The 20868-nt window shown below is 35.1% G+C and overlaps 1 protein-coding gene across 1 annotated transcript; it reads right to left on the reverse strand.

Annotated features, from left to right (window-relative positions):
- Positions 1-13560: 13560 nt before the first annotated feature.
- Positions 13561-16622, reverse strand: LOC18434072 (protein trichome birefringence-like 19). The gene is made up of 2 exons (XM_006844147.4): positions 16014-16622; positions 13561-14707 (listed from the first exon to the last, which is right to left on the reverse strand). The coding sequence occupies exons 1-2, from the start codon at positions 16539-16541 to the stop codon at positions 13922-13924; spliced, it is 1314 nt and encodes a 437-aa protein (XP_006844210.3). The 5' UTR covers positions 16542-16622; the 3' UTR covers positions 13561-13921.
- Between the last annotated feature and the right edge of the window lie 4246 nt (positions 16623-20868).

The following is a 20868-nucleotide window of genomic DNA, read 5'->3' on the forward strand; positions in this document are numbered from 1 at the left end:
ACATATCTCCAATCATCTGATTTTACATCTAATGATCAGTAATGAATGTGACGCTGTACAGAAGATAAGTTATTATCTTGCAGTAATAATGAGTGGGACTAGAATATGGGCATGTTGGTCCTTCCAAAATAAGGCCTAATGAGTTGGACTTCTTATTCCCTCGATTTTAGAATCTGGCATTGGTTTTGAGAGGGAGAAGGAGAGGGAGATATGGATTCTTGACTCCCTAGTTTTGAACCCTGCCATATGAGAGAGAGTCTATTTATTAGTCCCGTAATTTCCTATTCCCATAATCCCATCGCTATTGATGTAAACCATCGATTTTTTCTACTGATAGGCTACATGGGTAAATTTATAAATTTGGGTCCCAGTTCAATTAAGTATAAAAAGTTTTTGATCTTCAAGAAAAAAGGCAAGTGAAGAAAGAAAAGACGAATAATTAAACCTTGAAGGCAAAGCCAAATTCTTGTAACGTTTGAGTTTACATCGTAGTTTATTTATTAATTAATTAATTAATTTTATTTGACAAATATTAAGAAACCTTTATTCATCAATCAAAGAGATTATAGAATTGGAGATTCTAATATCATAAAAAGAAAGCATTTTTTTTGCCAATAAAATCAACAACCTCATTTGCTTCTCTATCGATATGGCTAAAAGAAATAATCGAAGAGTGAGCCAAGTCCATCACCTCCAACCATATAGATCTCAACAGATATCGGGTTTGCTGTTTTTTATTATACATTTGATGACATTTAAAGAATCACCTTCCACAGCACATAATGAGTTTGAAAATCTTTCTTAAAAAGCTTCTGGCTATGCAACAAACAAATAAATTCAACCTCATTTGTTGTGACAAGCCAACAAGGATCTGCATAGCACGATAAAATCTCCCCATTGCAATCTCTCACAACCCCTTTGTCCCTCCATTCCTAGTCACCCGTAGAGCTATCAAAATTGAGCTTATAACTACCAAAGAGAAGAGGTTCCATAACTGCATGAAATTACTGCATATAACATATTTTACCTAAGCCAGGAGCAATTTGGTCCAATTAATATCTATTAAGTATTAACCTCCAGCTATCGTGTTAGTCCTGAAGTCTATTGCAACTTTTCTTACGAGCGTTTATGTTGCAACCATTGTTTTAAAACCCCCCTTTCACATTTTTTTTTTTTAAAGCTTATGTGATGTGTTTTTTAGTTCCCGCTAAGTCCCTAACCCGTAAATCCTGCTTTTAATTTTAATTAATTTATTTATCTTTAGATCGCTGATTCAAAGTGATCCGGGTCGCTGATCCAACTATCCAACATGGATACGTGGGGTGGACGATCTACCTAAGCTAACTAGGTTTTAAAACTTTGATTGAAACATAAGCATCCCTTTTTTTGAATGATATGATAGCATTCAACACAAACCTATTTCAGCTTGTGTTAAAAAACCAAGAATAGTGTGCTGACTCAGGCACTTGCCACTTCCCAATGAATAAGCATAAATGGTGAAAATAGAATTAAAAGACCACTTAAAACTCGTGAACCCGAGTCCCTACAGTGAACATGTTTTTACTGTAGGGAACCATCTGAATAACTTGGGCAATTCTCCAATCCATGACCATCTAGAGGATCCAAGCCGACTTGGGCAATTTCGAGTGGACCCACCAAATTTTTTCCTAAAAAATATATCAAAATATCTATAAGATATGAAATATTTAATTTTTGAGGTATGCTTTAATTTAATTGTTTAGAGCTTCACCCTTATATAAACTTTTTCGGTTAGTACTCTCTCTCTTTCTCTCAGGCACACGTGCACATTCAATGACACTTATTCTAGAGTAAATTCCTCTATCAGGGACCATCAACAGTAAAAGTTGGCGCTATTTCCTTTTCATAAGAAATGCCCTTTACTCATTTTAAAGGTTTTTACAGGTGGCGTGTTCCTTATCATTTGTAGGGAGCAATAAACATTAAAAACCATGAAAATTTTCGATTGTATGCTCCCTATTGGACCATTGATGCTACTTTTTTCCCAAAGACGCAATTCAAAGATTAATTTGTGGTGATTTCCATTAAATTTTGGTAAGGACAGTTGTTCTTCAGCCTTCAATTCCAGCTGCTCCATGGGTCTGGCTTCTTTTAGTCAGCAATTTGGTCTGGTAGCGCACGTAACCTAAGTGATTCGTGTATTAGGAAAGCATATTATTTACTCTGTCTTTCAATTATTTGGTGGTTGGGGGCATTTCAATCTCTATCAACGCATAATTATTTAGTAAAATATTCAGAGTAACTTCCAAGACCCAAGTTTTTGGGTATTCTGCTCATAGCTAATTTGGATGAGGCACCTATAATGGTTATGTTGGATGTGGTGATATCTAGAAATCACCACCGTAAGCAAATCTCTATGATATGTAGGGTGGGAATGGGTTGGATCAGGTTCGGTCGAAGCCAACCTAGATTCAACCCTAATTCCGGACATGGACCCGACCAGGTTTTGGCCATGGTCAAGTGGATCCAGACCCGACCCGACCCAACGTGATTTAAGCTGGATCCGGACGTGGACCCGACCTGGTTCTGGCTAATGTCAAGTGGACCCAAACCCGACCCAGCTCAACATGATTTAAGCTGGACCCGGATGTGGACCCAAACCCGACCTGGCCCAACATGATTTAACATAGACCCAAATGTGGACCCAAACCCTATCCAGCCCAACATGATTTAAGCTGAACCCGGACGTGGACCTAACCTAATTTCGGCCATGGTATAGTGGACCTAGATCCGAACTGTGGACCGACCCATCAGATCCATGGGTCGACCCAACCCATATTCCACCTTTAATTATATAGGACAGGGATTGATATTACTATTGACAAGTTTTTTTAAGTTAGTTAGGATGCCATTGAAGTTCTACTAGGACTCTAGGTTATATCTTAAGTTTGAGATATATTTGGCATCTATGATATTCTTTTATAGCATGTGATATATTACCTTATTACATAAGGAATGAGGGAAAAAGTGTTATGCGTGCCCTATTTGAGTCATTATACAGGAAAGCTAGATTCCTCTAGGAGAAAGAGGTAGGGATTCCTGCGCATGCGAGACAAGGCCTTCTTTTAAAAGAAAAATGAGCTTCTTATAGACAAAAATTTGCGGTAGTGGCTCCTGCAAAGTGAGAGGTTGAAAAGCAGTTCATATGGTGATTTTAGGTGGTCTTCTTTTATAGAGATAGACTTCAGTTGCTCTCATAGTTATCTTCTTGGATCTCTGAAATAGAGATGAGAGATCGGCAGGTGATGTCGATTGAGAGAATGGGTTTAAAAGGTTGCTTGATTGAGTTTTGTTAAGGGTTAGAAAAGTAACTCTATTTCCAAAAAACGATGATGCTAGCTCTCATTAGTATAAGGGATTTCAGTTTGCCCTTATGCTTATGGATATATCTCCTTGGGATAAACTACGCAAATCTTTGTATTGTCGGCGCCTTATGCTTTATGTCTTGTGCTCTTATTATGGTTTGTACTTGCCTATATAATTTACAATTAGTTAAGTACATAATCACGGTAGAATACAACTTTAGTGCCTTGAGAGTCTAAATTCACCCCATCTTACCGAGTTGGATTGGTGTACAGATAGCAAAGAATATCAAAACAAACAAACGAATAGAGCAAATCGGGATGATTATGGAAATTTTTCAATCGCTCGTTAAAGGGTAATGTATCGGCACGGCTTAGGTTCAATTGAATCGCAGCTCCAAACTCAACCTGGCAATTTTCAATCGCTAGTGTGACGGTGAAAACATTTTTTTGAACTTTAAGTCTGGTAAATACATACATCCACAACCACCTAATTAAAAATCTAAAAGACCATAATGAAATGTATATTTTTTATAAAGAACACCTACAAAATTCCTTGAATACCGTTAACATCCAATGTCGTGTTGGATCTTGCTGCAAAAATACCATATAAAAATGAGACTTATAAGTATATATATGAAGGAAAAAGTTTATATAAGGTTGATGCTCTAAACAATCAAATTAAGGTGCACCTCAAAAGTTCACTAGAAATTTTTCTTTTGATGCCAAAAAACCCTCAAATCACTAAAAATTTCTTTTTTATGCCAAAAAAACCCTCAAATCGAATTATATCGGCCTTAAGATACATGGAGGTAAAAAAAAATGGACTTCAAGTCTTGGACGAATGCATCTGATAATGTATAATCTAGACTATCAATTTTTAAGATTTTTAAGTGTTTGTAGATCTGTTTGACCTACATTATTGTTGAAGTTTTAAATTTTATAATTAGAGGTGAAAATAAATTTTCAAGCCATCATAAATATTTTGTGTACTGAAATGACATCTTTTGATAGTATTTAAAGGAGTGTAGTACTTCAATTGTTTAGGGCTTCAGCCTTACACAAACCACACCCATACATGAAACATAAACACCTTTCAAATGATCAAACTCATAGCACGTGTCCCAAGGATCCTACCAAACAAGGAAGTAATGAATCAATGGCATAATAGTGATCATCACATCTTCATTGTAATAATAATCAAGGGGTTTCTTAGAAGCCAACGAATTGACCACAAAGTTTGCTTTAATAATGTTTTTCCTTTAATCTAATAAAGTTAAATCGTTGTAAAAAAAGGAGGAAGACCCCAACGCTGTATGATTTGCCATAGATTGTCGAGGTAGTTAGACGCCAAACAGTGCTGATTTGGATAAAAGTTAAACCACAATGGAAGCATTCCATAAAGCAAAATTGCTTCATGTAGCGGGGACCGCATTTCTACATTTGCAGTCCCTTAAGTATAAGATGATCTATTTAAAAATAGTTGAAACTAACAGTCCAAATGTTTTCTTAATAGAATTATTGTTTTTAATTTTTAAAATTTATTTATTTTCTCATATTCATGATCTCCATGTTAGAAATTACATGTCTTTCAAAATTAGGTAAAAAAATCCATCTTCAAAATAAATTTTTAAGAGGTGACTCATTTCTATGTGGACTCATAGAAACCGTGTCCTTCTAGAAAATCTGAGTGGCACTCTCTTCTGCAGTATCTATGCGCACTCCCAAAACATTTTACTTGTTTTTAACCCCCTTCCAAGGGGTGGCCGCTGGCCGAACCTTGACCCCACCCAAAAATCAATGTATTTAATTATATGTAAATATATTGCGTATATTGAGACCCGAAAAATATTATGGGACTCAGTCATCGATCTGGAACCAGATCCGGACCCAAATAGTGTTCAAGTCCAAAATTTGGACTCGGACCCGACCCAGCAGGTCCAATTTTTGGACCTATTCCCGGACCTAGATCAGGTCTATCCCTCGGGTCCATTGCGACCCTTACCCCTTCTTGGTGCAAATTTTGTTGGGTGTCTTCGAAACTTCTAGAACAAATATTCACGCTGAGTTTGAGCTGATTGTAATAGTTGTGTTGGTTTTTTTTTTTTGACAATATTATCAAAATTTATTGAATGAGGAAAATTACAAAAGAGAAATTACATCATTAGCAATGACCAAAGATTGCAAAGCCACACCCTTTTTCACTAGAGAATCAGCGATATCATTCGCTTCCTTGTAGACATGATAGAAAGAAACCGTCAAGGAAGCCACCAAATTTCAAACTCAAAACTAAATCAATTTCAACTGCCATGGAATACATTGTTCTTTTTTGCACCATCTAGTAACATTTATAGAGTCCTTTTCAATTGAATAAAAGGATCTTGTATTTCCTTCTTTAAAAATTCTCAAACCATGGAGAAGGGCTACAAACGCAGCATGGTTGGCAATCTTGACACCACACGAACCTGCATATGAGAAAATGATGTGTCCATGCCAATCTCTAACCACACCACCAAAACCTGCTTGACCAGGATTTGGGAGCTTGGCTAGTAGGAGCCTTCCATGGGGGGGGTGAATAATATCCAACACATTTTGTGGCAAAGCCAGCCTTATCCCCATAAGGTGGAAACACCAGTATCAGATTCTAAAGATAAACGAACAATGAATAAACAAATCGGCTCATGTTTCACTATTTTCCTTATACATTATGCACACATTAATAATAATCTTGCCTCTCTTAATTAGGTTATCAATAGTAAGGCCCTTACTTTGGACTGTCAATCCAAGAAAGACTTGCACTTTATGTGATACGGGCCATTTCCAAACTTGAGTCACTAAAGGTAATGACCAGCACCACCGTGGAAGAGCATTCTATAAACATACTTCAACATGAACTACCTGTCACTTTGCAACTCCCAAACTAACTCATCTTCCATATTTAAATGGATATAGATATTCTTCATTTCCTACATAATATTCATAAAAGGAAGATATGGATCATTTAAATTTCAAATGGGTGATTGTAAGAGTATCATTGAATAGACACAAAGTTCCAACAAAAACATTTTCATAATTCATGACTAACCCCAAGCCATCCAATTTGACATCTAATGAGTAAAAATGATTGTGACCCCCATATACAAAAAACAATTGGTCTCCTTTGTAGACAACCCTTATAGAAATTCCAAATCCATTTTTTAAGGGTAAATGGATTTGCAGCAGAAAAATTTTGGATCCTAAATCCATTCAAAGCATGAATTTATGGAGGGCCACTTAAACAAAAAATTAGATCATATCTCCCTTTCAGTGAGTCCATGTACAAAGTCTCTCTCTCTCTCCATGTAATAAGCTTTTGTGGCATAAACTTAATGAAAGCTTTTGTTTAATGGTTGCTGGCACAGGATCCAACATTGAAATAGAAAATTTGTTACTAGCTATGCTCTGTATATCCACTCGAGAGATGATTTAGTCATTGATATCACCTATTAAAATACACCTTATGCTTGATAGAGATGGACTTTGCACTCTCATGTTGGTTGTTCTTTTTTATTTTTTTCCTAATCTTTGAGAGAGAAACCATTAAAATAGGCCATCTTTTTGCAAGATAGATAAGGAAAGATAAAGGGTTTGCTTTCCCATTTTAGTGTTTCCCTCCTCATTTCTCTCCCCACTCCACAGATTTTCTCGTTCTATTTCTTTGTTATATTTTTATCCACTTAAGCACCACTAGCTAACGAGGTTTGTGTATTGCGTAAAGCTTTAAACTTACGATATTTATTTAAATTTTCATTGGTCTTCACAATTTTTTATTTATTTATTTTACTTTGAATAAATTTATGGACTAGAAATCAATAGGACTATTAACTATATTCTCAGAAAGTTTCTTATTTACAAAATATGAGTAATATTTATTTTCAAGGCCAATTCAAATTAAGATATTTGAAATCTCAGCAAAGACATGGATTCCTGCTTTTTTTTTTGTATTTTTTTAATTATGATTTTTTTTTTTTCATTTTGAAGTAATTGGATGTCTCACTAATGTTAAAGATTTCCTATTCGTAACATCTATTTGCAACCAAAATTTCTAATATTTGAAACCAATGATTTAAAATCGCCGAGTCGAACCAGATTCGACTCGGGAATCGGCACAAGCCGTGCTAGTTCCAGCAAAAAATCGGGAACCGCCTGGGTTCCAGAGCAGAATCACCGGTTCCCTCCCGGTTCTAGCCTTCACACGTGTGTACACGTCACGTGCCACACACACCACTCACACACGTGTGTACATGTGACACAAGCCGTACACACTCCCACACGTGCCACACGCACGATACGTGTGCTAGCCGTACATACTCTCACATGTGAGTGTACATACTCTCACACGCGCCACACACACAGACACGTGTGCACCGACACGTGCATACGTACATGTGCACACACACACGTGTGAGGTTGCCCCAATGTTTTCATATATATGCTTCAATTCATATTACATAGGTATTTATATACCAAAGTTAAACACCTATCTTTCGATGTGGGATAATTCCCAAACATCATTAAATAAAAATGAAATGTAAATATATTCTATTAATCAGCAAATTATAACTACATGTGGTGAGGTGGAGTGGTGGTTATGTCTCTTGCTTGTTCACTTCACCGCCTAAGGTCGAATCCCCCCTTGGACGTTGTATAGTAGTTTTTTTTGTAAGCATTTTTGTGTTGTATAGTAGTTTTTGTTGTATATATTGTATAAATATTTTTGTAAATAATATAAAAGGCACAAAACATGAAAAATAAAAAAGTTCATTTTTTGTATAGCAGTTAATTTTTGTTGTATATAGTGGTATAATTATTTTTGTAAATAATATGAAAGGCATAAAAAAATAAAAAATAAAAAGTTTATTCTATTTGAAATCTTCATCTTTCTACTAACAATCTCTTTCACTAAATTTATTATAGAAACCTAAAAAACTATATTTTTGAAAAATTAAAATGTTATTTCCAAAATTTGTACACATTTTATTAATTTTTACATTGATAACCAAATTTTTTATTTTATTTATTAATTTTTACATTATAAATCATGTAATGTACTATTTTTCTTACAGTTGTCAATAATACATTTTAAAGTAGATAATATTATAAAATATTTTTAATATGTTATTATTTATCTAATAAAATAATTATAAAATGTAAACTAATAATTATAATTTCAGTATATAATATTATAATTAGTTAGGTTGTAATAATTTGGGATTATAATTAGTTAGGTTGTAATAATTTGGGATTATAATTAGTTAGGTTGTAATAATTTTGGTTTTTTTATCGGATTAGGGTTTTTCGCCAAAACGAGATTTTAATGGTCATTCTTTCATTGATTTAGTCTATTCTTTATTATAGTCCATGTATAATTATATATTTTATCCATGATAATGCTATGATTTTTTTTTTTATGTGATGCAAATTTAATACTTAAGTTTATACAGGGAAAAAGCATCTCAATATTCACAATTGATGAAAAAACTGAAAGTTAATAATGTAGTACCCGCATTTCTTATTGGATTCCTAAAAAACAACATTTATAATAAATTTTAATAATTTTTTCGAATTTTTTTGAAGCTTTAATCCGACCGATTCAGTCGATTCTCGATCCAGATCGCCGATTCGCCGATCCGGATCGGGTTTTGAGATACCCGATCCTGATTACCGATCCGCTTTTTGAAACTATGAATATTCTTCATTTTGAAGCAACTAATACCAACTTAAAATGAGAGATTTGGAGTCTTACGAAATAGATGGGATGGGTGTCCTGAAGTCTTACTTTCACCATGCTTACGAAAAAGAAAATCCAGAAAGAAGGTTGGATTTGGAGATAACAGAGAGATTTATTGCATTTAATAATGGAGATTGAAAATAGAATGAGGAGAGAGATGATCTAGAAATTTTAAAATTATTCATTTTCTTGGAGATTTTAGGGGAAAAAAATGGAGGAAAAGAGAAGCCATAGGGGAGAATGCATGATTATACAAAAGACAGAGGTTGACAGGCAAAACAAGGGATATTATACAAATTAGTAAACCCACAAAAGGGAATTGGCACATGACAGAAAATTCGCATTGAGTACATGTTTCCGAATTAATATTACAAAACAGGACAGGACAAACCAGATGAGTCCTTACACCAGCTTATTTCAAGATATGTCCTTACTCCACTTGAATATAAAGTTCAAAGCTCATTTCTCATAGCACTCTGGGCATCAAAAATCTTGACCATGGCTTTAAAATCAATTTCCAAGCTGACAACACAATTTGAAATTTGAAATTTGAAAAAAGGGTACAATCTTGCAGTTCTGTTAACATTTATTTTTAAGGTGAAATGGATGGTTTAGATGATTTATTGGAATATATACTATTTTTAAGACTTGAAATCCTAATTTTTTTTTCACAATCACAATGTTCAAGTTGAGATGATTGATTTAAAGGTTTTTCAACATTTGAATTGCAATTTTTTATGAGTTATATGCTGGGTCATTACTGTTTTTACTGGGTGTGGTTTCTATAAGCTTACAACCTTAAACAATCTAATTAAGGCGCACCTTAAAATATTATCATAACATGTAATTATTGTTGTAAAAATTTGTTAGTATTATCTTAAAATCTATTTTCATACCTAATTATGAAATTTTAAATTTCAAAAATGGTCAAAATGAAGTAGATCTATAAATATATGAAAATCTTGAAAACGAACGATCTAGATAATGTGTTTCAAGATGCACTATTTTCGATATTCAATAAAAAAAATTTTCATATTCATAAATCTCGATGTCGAGATGATTGATTAGAGGGCTTTTTAACATTAAAAAAATATTTCCGATAGATTTTTTAGGCTCATATGTGATTCTACATTGTAAGGTTGCAACCTCATATAAACTTTTCCCTTTTTTAATAGGGTTGTAGCTAACTATTTTCCTTGTTTTAAAACCCCCTTTTCACATTTTTTATTTGTAAGCTTATGTGATGTTTTCTTAGTTCCTCCCTAAGTCCCTAACCAGTAAATCCTTATTTGAATTATAATTTATTTTCTTAGTTTTAATATTTTTTTCCGGATCATTGATTCAAACCAATTCGAGTCGCTAACCCACGATCCGACACGGATCTAGGGGGTGGACGATCCACCCAAGCTATCTGGGTTTTAAAACATTGTTTGCAACATAAACCTGGCTTTTTTCAGTTTTTTTAATGACATGATAACATGCTATGGGTGGGCTACATAAACTATGACGTAACTCTCATTGGTACAATGGATTTCAGTTTGCTCTTATGTGGATGGATGTAGCTCTTTGGGGTAAACTATATAAATCTTTGTATTTTTATGATGTTTGTGCCTTATGTTTTATATCGTGTGCTCTTATTATGGTTTGTACTTGCTTATTTCATTTTTAACTAGTTAAGTACACGATCCTAGTAGAATCCAACTTTGAGAGTTCATGTTTTCGCATCACAGAGGACTATTAAATCCCAACAGGTTAAAGGTAGTGGCTTGAGAGTCTGAATCAGACCTAGAATTGCTAGGTGAATTCACCCGGTCGGATTGGTGTACAGATAGCAAAGAAAATTAAAACAAACAAATGAATCGAGATCATTCTGGGAATTTTTCAATCTCTAGGTAAAGGGAAATGTATTGGCACGGCTTATATTCAATTGAGTCGCAGCTCCAAAACTCAACCCTGCAATTTTTAAATTGCTAGTGTCACGACTTCGAGAAATATTTTTTTTAACTTTTAGGGTAGTAAATAACACAGGTTCACAACCACACGATTAGAAATCTAAAGGACAACAATGATATGTATATTTTTCATAAAAGGAACACCTCCAAAATTCACTTGAATACCATTAACATCCAATGTCGTGTTGGATCTTGCTGCAAAAATACCGCATATCTAATCAAAAAATGAGATTTAACAGTATATATGAAGGAAAAAGTTTATATAAGGTTGAGAACCCTAAACAATCAAATTAATGTGCACCTGAAAAATTCACTAGAAATTTTTTTCAATGCTGGAAATCCCTCAAACCAAATCATCGCGACCTTGAGATACATGGACATTAAGTGAAATGGCCTTCAAGTCTTGGATGCATCTTGTTATGCATTATCAAGACAGTCAATGTTCAAGATTTTAAGTGTTTATAGATCTTCTATTAGTATGTTTGGTTTGAAAAATAATTGAGTGAATTTCAAAACAACAATATGGTTTTATAGTTCTTTCTTAAATTTGTTTTGTAGAAAAAGAAATATATGGGTATAAGTCCCACATTAAAGAGGAAAGAATTTATTGAGCTGTATTTAAGAGCACGTATTCCCATACATTCTACTCTTAGTACAAAGGTGATAGAGATGGTGCATGTGCGGGGAAAAGGATAGAAGTGATTAGGGGAAACCAAAACAAAAAGCACCGGATGTTGCGTAAGGATTTGATTCGGGGCATTAAGGTTTCCTATTGTCCCTTCTTGCTGAAAGAAGAGAAGAAAGAGCATTGCTAATACACATTTTGTTGTGTGAGATAAGCTTTGCTAATACACATTTTGTTGTGACAGATAAGCTTTGCTAATAGCTTTGTTGTAAGAGACAAGAGACCATGTGCTATGTTATTTATGTGAGAGATAAGCTTTGCTAATAAGTTTTGTTGTAAGAGACAAGAGACCATATGCTGTATTATTTATGAAGTGGTCAGTGCGATTATTTATTGATTTGAGTGATTACATCGCTTTCTCTCCCTGTATTATTGAATTTCTATTGTAAGGATGAAGGTTTTTGATATTCACTTTACTATCTTATTGCATTTTTTTTATTTCTTATGCTTAAGAGAACTATAAGATAGATCATTGCATGTATTCTTTGAGAAATTATGGTAGAAGAATCGGAATAAGATAGATACTTGGAGGTTGAAATAATGAAGTTGTTAGGAAATTAGGATCAGGTTTCGATGCTTCTTACAAGAATTTTGTGGATTTCTGTCCTCTAGGCCTAAGTTATAGGAATCAATATTTGATTCCTATAACTGTCAACATTATTTGATTCCTCAACACCAACCCACTCTCTTCCAGAGGAACTCCATAGACATATTTTGGTTTGAAATGACCCTTTTCCGGTTGGCCCCATCCTTGTGTCTCTGAGGTTCCACTACTGACTTAGTGGAGCTTGGTTCTCAATTCTGTTGAGGAGTTGGATGAGTTGTGACACATTCAAGGTTTTAGATGGTTGGCCGAGGAAAATCAAACTGCTGGTTTCCTTATGATTTCAAAGGCTCAGGACGAATGTATGGACTAAGCTTACATGGTCAGAGAGCAAAATAGGAATTCTTTTGAGATGCTTTTCTTTTTAATTTTTTTTTTTTTTTTTTTTTTTCTGAAACCAATTCTTTTAAGAGGCTGTACAATTTGAGCTTGGTATATTGGCTACCAAAAATTGATCTTAAGAGTTATCCTTGGTTAAGTTTTGATAGGCCTTTTGAGGTGGATGGTGGAATGAAAGATCCTCTTTCCACAATGAACTAGGGAGTCCTAGAAATTTAGACCAAACAGTTAGTGATTAAGTTTTCTCCACTGAGTTTGAAGATGGGGGCACTTTTTACTTCCTCTTGCCGAGGAGACTTTGAGTTGTGGGCATCAAGATTTATTGTGGTGTTTACCAGTCCTTAGTTGTCTGGTTTTTGGGTCTTCTTGATTTATTTGTGTGAGTCCGCTTTTTTTTTTAAATAGTGGTCTTGCAGAAAGGCCTTTTAGGTGTTCCATTAGGCTTAGGCATTCACAGCTTTCTGGCCTTTGTTGATAACCTGGAAATATTCGTTTGATTTACTATAATACTTAAGACAGCCATTGTCAGGGATAAATATGGACCTCTTATTAATATTTAGTGACCAGTTAAGCGAAGAGAGATTGCCGGCATTATGTCATTGACTTGGCTAAAAGCGGAAGGAAAGCAATACAGCTCTCATGGTCATTTTAATGTGTGGACAAATAGGAGAGTAAATATTACAAATATCAGTTATCCCCTGACCAACATACTGGGACTGCCTGCATATGCATATGGTAATGTGGGCCATTATTTGCATTTAGGAGTAACTCATCATTATCATCATCATTTTAGCTCTTTTCCACTTAATTGAGGTTGGCTACATAAATTCTAGTTCTCCATTCTGCTCTATTGAAGGCTATATCCTCAATGAGGTCATAAGTCTCCATATCTTTCAGACTACTTCCAACCACGTACTTTACATTTAAGAGTAACTATGATATAATAAGACAGATGAGGGCGATGTTACAAATTAATCACCCTTTACATTTATGACTACTTGGACAGATATCTTGTACCAAACATACAACACTAAATTAATTCCTGCAATCTTTCCCTGCATAATATATCATAAAATACAAATCCAATTTCGTGTCTTTGAACTCTCCCTTCCGAAATCGTTCTGGTATTTTTTATCTCTCTCATTTTCAAATCCATTCCGAACCTCTCTGTCTTCCAAGTCCAATTTGGTGTTTGTTAGTTGAAACCTCTCTCCCCAAGTGCTGCTGCTGTCATCGTAAGACTGACCTCCCAACTTCCTCCTTCAACATTTCAAGTAGAAAAGAGTTCCAGCTATCTATTGGGCCAGGAAGGCACCAGTGCACACAATCAGTGTACAATGTCACATTCTCTTCACCCCAGTGCCCTAACCTTCCGGGGTGGCCATCAGGCCTCATTAACATAGCATGGGAAGTGTCGATAACTCTAAATTTGTGTCCTCTCTCTCGACCCACTCTTTCTGCATCTCCAAGCTCCTCAATTTGGGTCATGTACAACTCCATGTTAGTCCCCTCTAACTTTGTCTCAGTGCTCTTGAGAGGTTTGGTCCTAATACAGTTCGCACCTTGGTTCCAAAGACCACCCTCAAAGTGTGCGGGGGAAAAGGTCCTCAAGAAAGTTGTACCCTTGAAATTTTGTAGCGCATTAATGGCTTTGAATGCTGTTCTGAAGGCTCGTCTATAGCCATAGTACATGCCCAAGTCTGTGATATTCTTGTGTTGGCAATTGGAGCACCCAACAACTTTGCCTTTCTCATAGAAGATGATATGTCGAAAGAACCAGTGGCCGGCAGATATGATGACATAGTCAAATCCTTCGATCTGGGCTATCCAATTGTCATCAAAGGTATCAAGATGGAGGTTAAATAGCCTTGTCATTGGGGCGGCCAAAGGGACAGCTTCCATAGATTTTACAAGGAAAGGGGACCAAAAGGCAGCAATGGTGAAATTAAAGGTCGTGTAGAACCAACGCTTGAACCTGTCATCACTTTCAATGGAGGCGTCCACAGGGTACTCCACCTACAGATGTTGAAGCTAAGAATGGTTATCAGAGAGAGAGAGAGAGAGGGAGTAGTCATAAGCAACATGAATGCCGTTGCATGGTAATAGTCATCTCAGAAAATTCAAATATGGTGAAGTTGATGCATCAAAAAATCCCACGCGATAGAAGATAGAAGATGTGCGAGGGAGCATTGCTGTAGTTTCCCCATATACATATTAATTTTATGGATAATTCTGGTCCTGTAGAAGAGAAATAGTGCGAATTCCATTATCATCGTCCATTCATTTGGTCAGTCAAGATAGCTAAAAATAAAACTTAAAATCACCTGGCTGTCTTGCTGGAGATCTCCTCGAGTTCTAGCCAAAATGTATCGGAAATGGAACAGGAGGATTCTATTTCGATCCTCCTATAGGAAGCTTAAATATTTTCTTTTAATTCAATATTCTGAATATGCTTCTACTTAGGTATTTTATGTTAAATTAAGATTTTAGTATATGGGGGAGTGTTAGGTACTCGACTTGATCAGCTACAACACATGATCAAGCCTGCAAAAATAATAGTTCTGAAGATTCTTTTTTAATCTGAAAATATTTTAGATCACCTTTAGTCAATCCAAACTTCAATTCTATAAAAAGAAGGGGAAATTGTTTTTGGGCCTTTTTCTACTGTGTTGATTGATGCACCAAAAGCCATCAATTTGGTGGATAGCAGTTCCTGCTCCAACAGGGACTACTGTCTGTTTTTATAGCAATCAGATATACCATTTTAAGAGTCCAAGATTTTCTTTTTTCTTATTTTGGAATTGATCACAAGGTTAATTTGAATATTTTTGAAAAATTTCTGTTTTGTGGGCTTTGTTCAACATTGGAGAAATGGATAATAGGTAGTTCTCCCCTAAAAAAAATAGAATTGATTTGAATCTCCATGATCTAAATCAATGGCCCTCAAATGTACACTGTGAGTCGAGGGATGATCGTATTAAGACCTCTCCATAAATATGGGCCAAGCCTTATCCCAACCAGCTAGAAATTTCACTTTCCCATATACATTGATATTTTTTTTTTAGTGTATTATTTCTGGATGCCAAAACAAAGATACACGTGATTAGTTTTTTATAAACATGGTTAGCGGAAAGTTGAATTACAGTTGATTTATCTCTAGCATGTCAAGTTTGTTAGGTATATAATTCCAAACAACACAGTCAAAAGAAGTAATGTTATTCCAAACAAAGGTAACTTCATTATCACATGCTCATCATCATTTCGGATATACGAAATGCTCTCTCTCTTAGAATATTAGGCCATGGTTGAGGCTAAGGCTTACCCTGGACAACAGGCAAATCAAGGACTGCATATGGTTCCTCGCGACCGAGTCGCCCACGAAAGCTATGGACTTCCCTCTCACAGTCTCGAAAAACTCCGATGGATTGAACTCCGTCAACTCGCACTCATCTGGTTTCCACTTCCATTTCATGAACCCAGTGTCTGGCCTTCCATATTTCATGCAATTTTGATGTTCGTGAATGGCCGAACATGTGGTGTTGGTGTAATAAGGGGCCCTTGGGTCAGGAACCCACTCTCCTCTAAATATATCACAACTTCTAATGGCTTCTTTAAAGACCCCAAGATCATTAGCAGTAGAATCTGTTATGTTGTTGCCCCAAAGAGAAGAATTTATCAAAAAGAAAGAATGAATTTTGATAGGGAAGGCGAGAGGAATAATAGTAAAGAGAAGAAGGGTTGCTGATACCAAGAGTGCAGCTCTTTTTGGGGCCTTTGAGAAATATTTCCCAATTAGGGTTTCTAAGAAGTGGAGCTTCATGGCTATTGAAGCTTGAAGCTCTTGGGGCATGCAAGGGAAGAAGACCAGGCATGGATATATATATGCCACGCATATTATTTTAAAAATACTATGGTCTATGAGGCTCACCGCATTTTCTGTTTTGATTTTTTTTTAATAGTTTATATTTTGGTGCTACTCTTTAGCTTTTTTTAAATAAATAAAAGGTTACTTCATTATAAAAGTGGTTGGTACTACCGCCAAAGCCCCAACACATTGTCGTTAGCTTTTTATGAAATGGGTAATTGTAAGAGTGGTTGGTACTATTGCCAAAGCCCCAACACATTGTCGTTAGCTTTTTATGAAATGGGTAATTGCCTCCCATCCAATGTAATAGGGAGAGTGGCAATAAGATCCATACTATTAGACAAGTATCTCAATTTAGAGAAGTGCAGGTAAACTATGTTCCCTCGGGAGCATAATTTACTTTTTTTTTTCTTGGTTGGAAGACCTCTTTGGGAGGATTTTTCAATTTGAAATATTAGGAACACAAAAGAATAACTAGCTAATTATTCTCAAAATAAAAAATTTGATATTTAAGTTTTTTAAGACTTAGATCTCACCATCTAAATATTGGATGGTCTCTCTTTAATCTCGAGACATTAATTTCTTTAAGTGCATAAAGGGTGTAGCTAGGAATTCTTTTATGGAGGTTAATATTTGGGTTAACCCAAAATTAGGTTTTTCTTGAAAAGAAAACTCTCGTAAAAATATCCCGAGTATTCGAAATAAGATAGTTTCGAGTGCAAGATGCCCCTCATAATTAATTTATTTTAACATATTTTTTTTTAAAAAAATCTAAAGTTTAAAATTATTATCTTAGAGAAGTATAAGATATGAGTTTCTTACTAAAATAATTTTAAAGTAAATTTAAGTTTCTACAATATCTGTGTGTGAAGAAAAAGATGTTATTATTTATAATATTCTTATAATTTGTAAATTTTCTCTCTTATGTTTAGATATTGAAATATGCAAATTTTGGAAACTTCCATTGCCAAAAAAAAAAAAAAAAGGGGGTAAGATCTGTCAGAGTGAGTCTTTTGTAATTCGTCTTAAATTATAAGTGGAAAAAAAAAGCCCGTGAAACCTTGTTTTTCTTTCATTTGTCCATGTGTCTGGGACTAATTAGGGCAGCCATTCTATGGGAAGTATTGAGAGAGAGTAATGGGATGTGTAAAGAACCCCAACATCAGATTTTTTATGCAGGTTACCCCAACCTATTATTTTTTTTTTGCATTTTTTTCTCAAAAACAAGGTTTCTATGCAAATAACCCCCTAGGGAAAAAGTTCATTTTTTAGATGGAAATGCTTTTCTTGTATACAAAAATCATTTTGGTTAGATTTGACATTTACTTTCAGACCCCAGTAGCACATTACTGGTGCGCACCATCGCATTGCCGGACCCATTACCCAAAACCTAAGTGTCGGACCACCTTAAGATAACTACCAGACCGAAACAGAGTTGCCGGACTGCCATTTATATAGTGTTGGAGCCTTGGAATCGAGTAACGTCTACTACCAGGCTGCCTTTGCAACTGCCGGGTCATTGTATCCAGAATTTTTACTACTGGATTGTACTTACAGAATGCCAGAGCCTTGTAACTACAATATCTATTGTTAGACCACCCTTTGCAACTACCAAAGGTATGTGACTCCATAAGTTTTACTGCTAGACCATACTTACACAGTGCCGGAGCCTTATGACTCCAGAGTATTCTTCTGCCAGAACCCTGTGACTTTAGAGTGTTCTAATGCTGAACTGCACTTGCATAATGCTGGAGCCTTATTTTGGTGGGATAGAGGAGAGAGATGCATATTTTGGTGGGATATAGGAGAGAGGCATGGTAAGGTAAAAGTAATGGAGGGTAGTTTAGGTGTTTTTTTTATTTTTATTTTGGTTGGGTGCATTTGCATAGAAAGTGTATTTTGGGGGAAAAAGTGAGAGAAAAAAATTAAATTCGGGGTAAGTTAGATCGAAAGTGTAGTCTTAAGGGGTTTTGTAATTTTTCAAGATTAATTTTGATGGAAGCTCGATAGGAAATTTGGAATCGATACGTTTGGATATAGTGATTATGGATCATCCGGGTAATGTTCTTCTATCAAACTTTGGTATGTGTGAACATGCTACAACTAACTTTGTTGAACTGATAGTCTTGCATCACTTCTATTTTTGGGATTGTATACTACAAAACTATTTATTATTGTTACAAGATGTTATAACCAATCCTACCTATTAGATGCCAAACTGGATGATTTGGGGAGTGTTACAAAGTTGAAGATTGTTTTTTATTTTCTTTTTAACTTTTGAGCTTAATCAATGACACACTTACAACCACTAAATTTAAAAATTGATGGATAAGAATGCTTATAGCATCCTACACTTATTTTTCACGAAGTATTTTTTTTATATTTTTATTAGTTGTGTCTCACTAAGATGTATATATGCTCCAAATTTCAGGTCATTCCGATTTGTAAAAAAAATAAAAAATGAAACACTACCAGAAAATCATGACCGTATGATGAACTTGGTGATGAAGGTAGGCGAAATCACTATTCATTTTCGCCTATAGGCGTTGGGAAGATTTTTCATATATATATATATATATATATATATATATATATATATATATATATATATATATATATATATATATATATGCCTAATTGTGTCTGATCTGGGTTGGCATCGACCAAATCTAACCCAACAGATTCCCAAGCTACATATCTTATGAAAATTTCGTATAGGCGTGATTTCTGGACGTCACCATGTCCAACATGCCCTCAACTAAATAGCCATGAGCAGAATGCCTAAACACTTGGGTCATGGAAGTCACTCTGAATTTTTTACAAAATAATTATACATTGATAAAGATTGAAATGCCCCCCAACCACCAAATAATTGAAAGATTTGGAAAATAATATGTATTCCTACTAATGCCCAAAAATTTGGGTCGTGGACGTCACCCTGAATTTTTTACAAAATAATTATGGGTTGATGGAGATTGAAATGCCCCGAACCACCAAATAATTGAAAGACTTGGAAAATAATATGTTTTCCTAATATATGAATTACATAGGTTACGTGTGCTACCAAACCAAATTGCTGACTAAAAGAAACCAGACCGATGGACCAGCTGGAATTGAAGAGTGAAGATCACAGTCCTTACCAAAAGTTGAATAGAAATCACCACTAATTAATCTTTGACTTGCATCTTTGAGAAAAGAGCAGCATCAGTGGTCCAATAGGGTCTAACTTCTGAGCACACAATCGAAAACTTTCATGGTTTTAAATGTTTATTGCTCCCTACAAATGATAAGGAACAGGCCCACCTGTAAAGGATTTTTTAATATGGGTAAGGGCGTCTCCTATGAAAAGGAAACAGTGCCGACCTTTAATGTCCATGGTCACTGAGAGAGGAGTTTTATCTAAAAATATGTCTCTGACTGTGCGCGTATGATTGAGAGAAAGAGAGAGAGCGGTCATCATCATGATCCAAACTTTATTCCAATTATTTGGGGTTGGGTATCATAATAAGATGTGTCTAAATTTTATGTTGGTGGTTGACCTAATGCAACTCACCTCCTTTATCCAAGCTTGGGACTGGTCATCACCCTTATTAGACCCGAGAGTAAGAGAGTAATTATCATTATTCTCCCTCTCTCTTGCCTATTCTAATATGGGTAAAATTGTTAAATAATTCATGTCTTTTAGATATTTTGATAACAAGAAAAAATTTGTGAGTCAACTCAAAATGGGCAGAGTCAGTTTGCATCCAGGTGGTCCTCAATTCCAGATGGTCCCGAATTGGAGAATTGCTCAAGTTATTCCGAACTAAACGGTTCCCATCAGTAAACAACAGGTTCACTTAGGGTAGTTCACGAGTTTTAAGCCTTCTTTTAATTTTCTTTTCACCATTTATGCTGATTCACTGAGAATTGGCACGTGCCTGAGTCAGCACACTATTATTGTTTTTTAAACATGAGATGAAATAGGTTTGTGTTAAATGTGATCATGTCATTCAAGAATAGGCAATCTATGTTGCAATCAATGTTTTAAAATCTAAATAGTTTGGGTGGATCATCCAGCTCATATATTTGTATCGGATCGTTGGATCAATGACCCAACTATGAGTACCTTATTTTAAAAGGGCCAACATGCCCATATTCAGCAAGCTCACCATTTTTATTGATCATTAGATGTAAAATTAAAGGGTTTTATTAGGCTACACCACTTGGAAATGTACTCTTAAAGTGCTCAATATTTTTTTATAATAAAATACCTTTGAATTGTAATACAAAATTTTTGAAGTAGGGGCATTTTTGGTCATTTAGAAAGGTA

Source organism: Amborella trichopoda, chromosome 10 (assembly GCF_054954075.1).
Source record: "Amborella trichopoda isolate Santa Cruz 75 chromosome 10, AtrichopodaSantaCruz75HAP2 v2.0, whole genome shotgun sequence".
In the NCBI taxonomy this organism is placed as follows: domain Eukaryota; kingdom Viridiplantae; phylum Streptophyta; class Magnoliopsida; order Amborellales; family Amborellaceae; genus Amborella; species Amborella trichopoda.